The sequence below is a fragment of the Eptatretus burgeri genome, chromosome 16 (genome assembly GCF_056783735.1).
Source record: "Eptatretus burgeri isolate ZD-2024b chromosome 16, Ebu_testis_v1, whole genome shotgun sequence".
NCBI lineage: Eukaryota > Metazoa > Chordata > Myxini > Myxiniformes > Myxinidae > Eptatretus > Eptatretus burgeri.
In genome coordinates, this window is record NC_140976.1 from 4,400,351 (window position 1) to 4,402,850 (window position 2,500).

At 42.6% G+C, this 2,500-nt stretch overlaps 1 protein-coding gene across 4 annotated transcripts in view; it reads right to left on the bottom strand.

Moving 5' to 3' along the window:
• Positions 1 to 2,500, bottom strand: part of GART (phosphoribosylglycinamide formyltransferase, phosphoribosylglycinamide synthetase, phosphoribosylaminoimidazole synthetase) — a 23,685-nt gene that overhangs the window by 8,112 nt on the left and 13,073 nt on the right. For all 4 annotated transcript variants that reach the window (XM_085860196.1, XM_085860195.1, XM_085860198.1 and 1 more), the window contains exons 11-12: positions 2,497 to 2,500; positions 2,144 to 2,238 (exon numbers count right to left, since the gene is read on the bottom strand). The exon at positions 2,497 to 2,500 is cut by the window's right edge and continues 285 nt beyond it. In XM_085860196.1, the coding sequence (XP_085716322.1) occupies positions 2,144 to 2,238; positions 2,497 to 2,500 (99 nt within the window). The remainder of the gene's footprint in view (positions 1 to 2,143; positions 2,239 to 2,496) is intronic.

Consider the following 2,500-nt stretch of genomic DNA (forward strand, 5'->3'; position numbering starts at 1 on the left):
TATTGACCCATTCGTTGCGTCCTTTCCCTCAATTGAACTGCCACAATTAAGTTCGGAATATAGCTGGTTATTAATAACTGATAAGAGAATCGGATCTGGCGGGGCTTGGCGATATACACCGCTCGGCAAATCGCAAACGGAGTGAGTGGCTTAGCGGCTCGTTTCCAAGAAGGTCCCGTCGAGGTGTAAATCCCCGGCATTTCTGTCTGCGCGCATAATTAGGTAAATCGACAATTCGGCGATCGGACCCTGTCGCGCGCGGACGGAATAGCTGGCTGATTTTCGGTGTGATTAAAGATATACCCGTAGCTGGATTTCGGCGCTGATCCGAAAGCTGCGACTAGGTTTGTCCGTTCAGTGGGCGAGGGTGGCCGCCATTGGCTAGAAGCGGTCGCCCGCATGCCGACGGGCGGGAAGCCACAACAATATATATATATATATATATATATATATATATATATATATATATATATATGTATATATATATATATATATCTATAATTCCAGCAATCTCTGTGTGTGTGTCTGCGACCGTCGTTTCTCGACAACCGCCAATCTGATCCGATTGAAACTTGGCAGGAATATTGCCGGGGACCCGCGTATGTGCCTTTAAGGTTTGATATTAATCGGACGAGCGGTTCCAAAGTTACGGCCATTTTATTGCTTTTTTCATTGTTGGAAAGGTGTATATATCGCAGCTGAAGTGTCGTTCCACCTTATCATGCCATGTTTTCCCAAAGATATCTCAGAATAATCATAACAGCATATTAACTAGAGGGGGAGCACTCGGTAGAGTGCAAAACCTCCGCCGCCAATACTGCTAGGTCACTCAAGTGAACCTGATATCCTATTCATTCAATTTGACATCAACAGTGCTCACAGAGTTATAGTTTGCAACTTTCCCTTTTACATAACTAGATTCCTTGAGACAGAAATTGATTTTACGTGGGTATATCCAACTGAAGTTCCAAAATCAGCTGCAATTATAATTTTGGCATGTTTTTTTGTTGGAAATCACTTATAACATGGAGAAATGCAAAAAAAAAAAAATTCAAATATTTTTTCAAATTGACCGCCATGGCGGCCATAATGGACTTTGGACCAAGTCCAAAATCTAATGGCATGATCCTTGGACCATACCTAATCCCCCCACCAAGTTTCGTCGAAATCCGTCTAGGAGTTTTTCCGTAAAACTGTTCACAAACAAACAGACAGACGGGTGAAAACAGTAACCTCCGTCCGTCTTCGATGGCGGAGGTTAATAATAATAATAATAATAATAATAATAATAGCACAATAATTGGCAGTAATAAAAAGAATAACGTGATACAATGACCAATGTCTGTCAACCAATAACGACCTACATATTGTCTGTCAACCAATAATGACCAATAACAGGACATGGTGCTATGACATCACGAATGACGTCACAATTAATATTTATTTATTTTTGTTTGCACGATTGACGTCAATTTTTCTTCTTCTTCATTTGGTATGACGTCACAATTGACGCCGGGGACCTGAGTTTGTGCCTTTTCAAGGTTTGATATCGTTCTTCATCCGTTTCAGCTGTTTCCCAAGGTTTGATATCGTTCTTCATCCATTTCAGCTGTTTCCCAAGGTTTGAAAGCTGTTTTTTCCAAAGGTTTGAATTAATTGTTCAAATTATTAATTAATCCCAAAGGAAACAGATGTTTCCCAAGGGTTTGAAAGCTGTTTTTTTCCCAAGGTTTGAATTAATTGTTGTGCTTGTTAGACATTTGTGAATACATTTACAGAGAGAGGGGGGAGAGAGGGGGGAGAGAGGGGAGAGAGGAGGGGGAGAGAGGGGAGGGAGCGAGGGGAGGGAGAGAGGGGAGGGAGAGAGGGGGGGTGCGAGAGAGGAAGGGCGAGAGGGGGGGGTGAGAGAGGGGGAATCACAATTCTTCTTCTTCGTTTGATATGACGTCACAATTGACGCTGGGGACCTGAGTATGTTTCCCAAGTTATGGCCATTTATGATACGGTTGGTCCGATCTAATTGAAAAAAATGCCCCAATCCAGATCTCGTTTTCGGGAGCGAAGGAACGAAGCTGCACTAACTGGCACGCACCTATGGGCCCGCACTAGTATTTTAAATGTGGAGATAATTGAACAAGTAGACCTGGTCTGGTGGTGGCTGCGGCAAAAGGTTTGAAGGCCTCAACAGTGGCGTTCCCAGCGTCGATATCCACTCCTGCAGCTTTGTATGTGAGGCCACTGTCCGAAGGGTAAAGCGTTACAAAAATTATTTCCTGATGGACAAACAAAAACAAACAAAAAAAAAAAAACTTTGAATGTTCAGTGTGTGTTGGTTGTTCGTGTGACAAGACTTGTGTCCATCAGCACTTGTACAAAACCACAATTTCCTTACGGATTCTTTGTTCACACAAATAACAGGCTGTTCTGCCTAATGGAACATTAAACCATGAAAACCAACTGTGGAACCATTTCAAGATCAAGAACTACTGGGACTACCTTT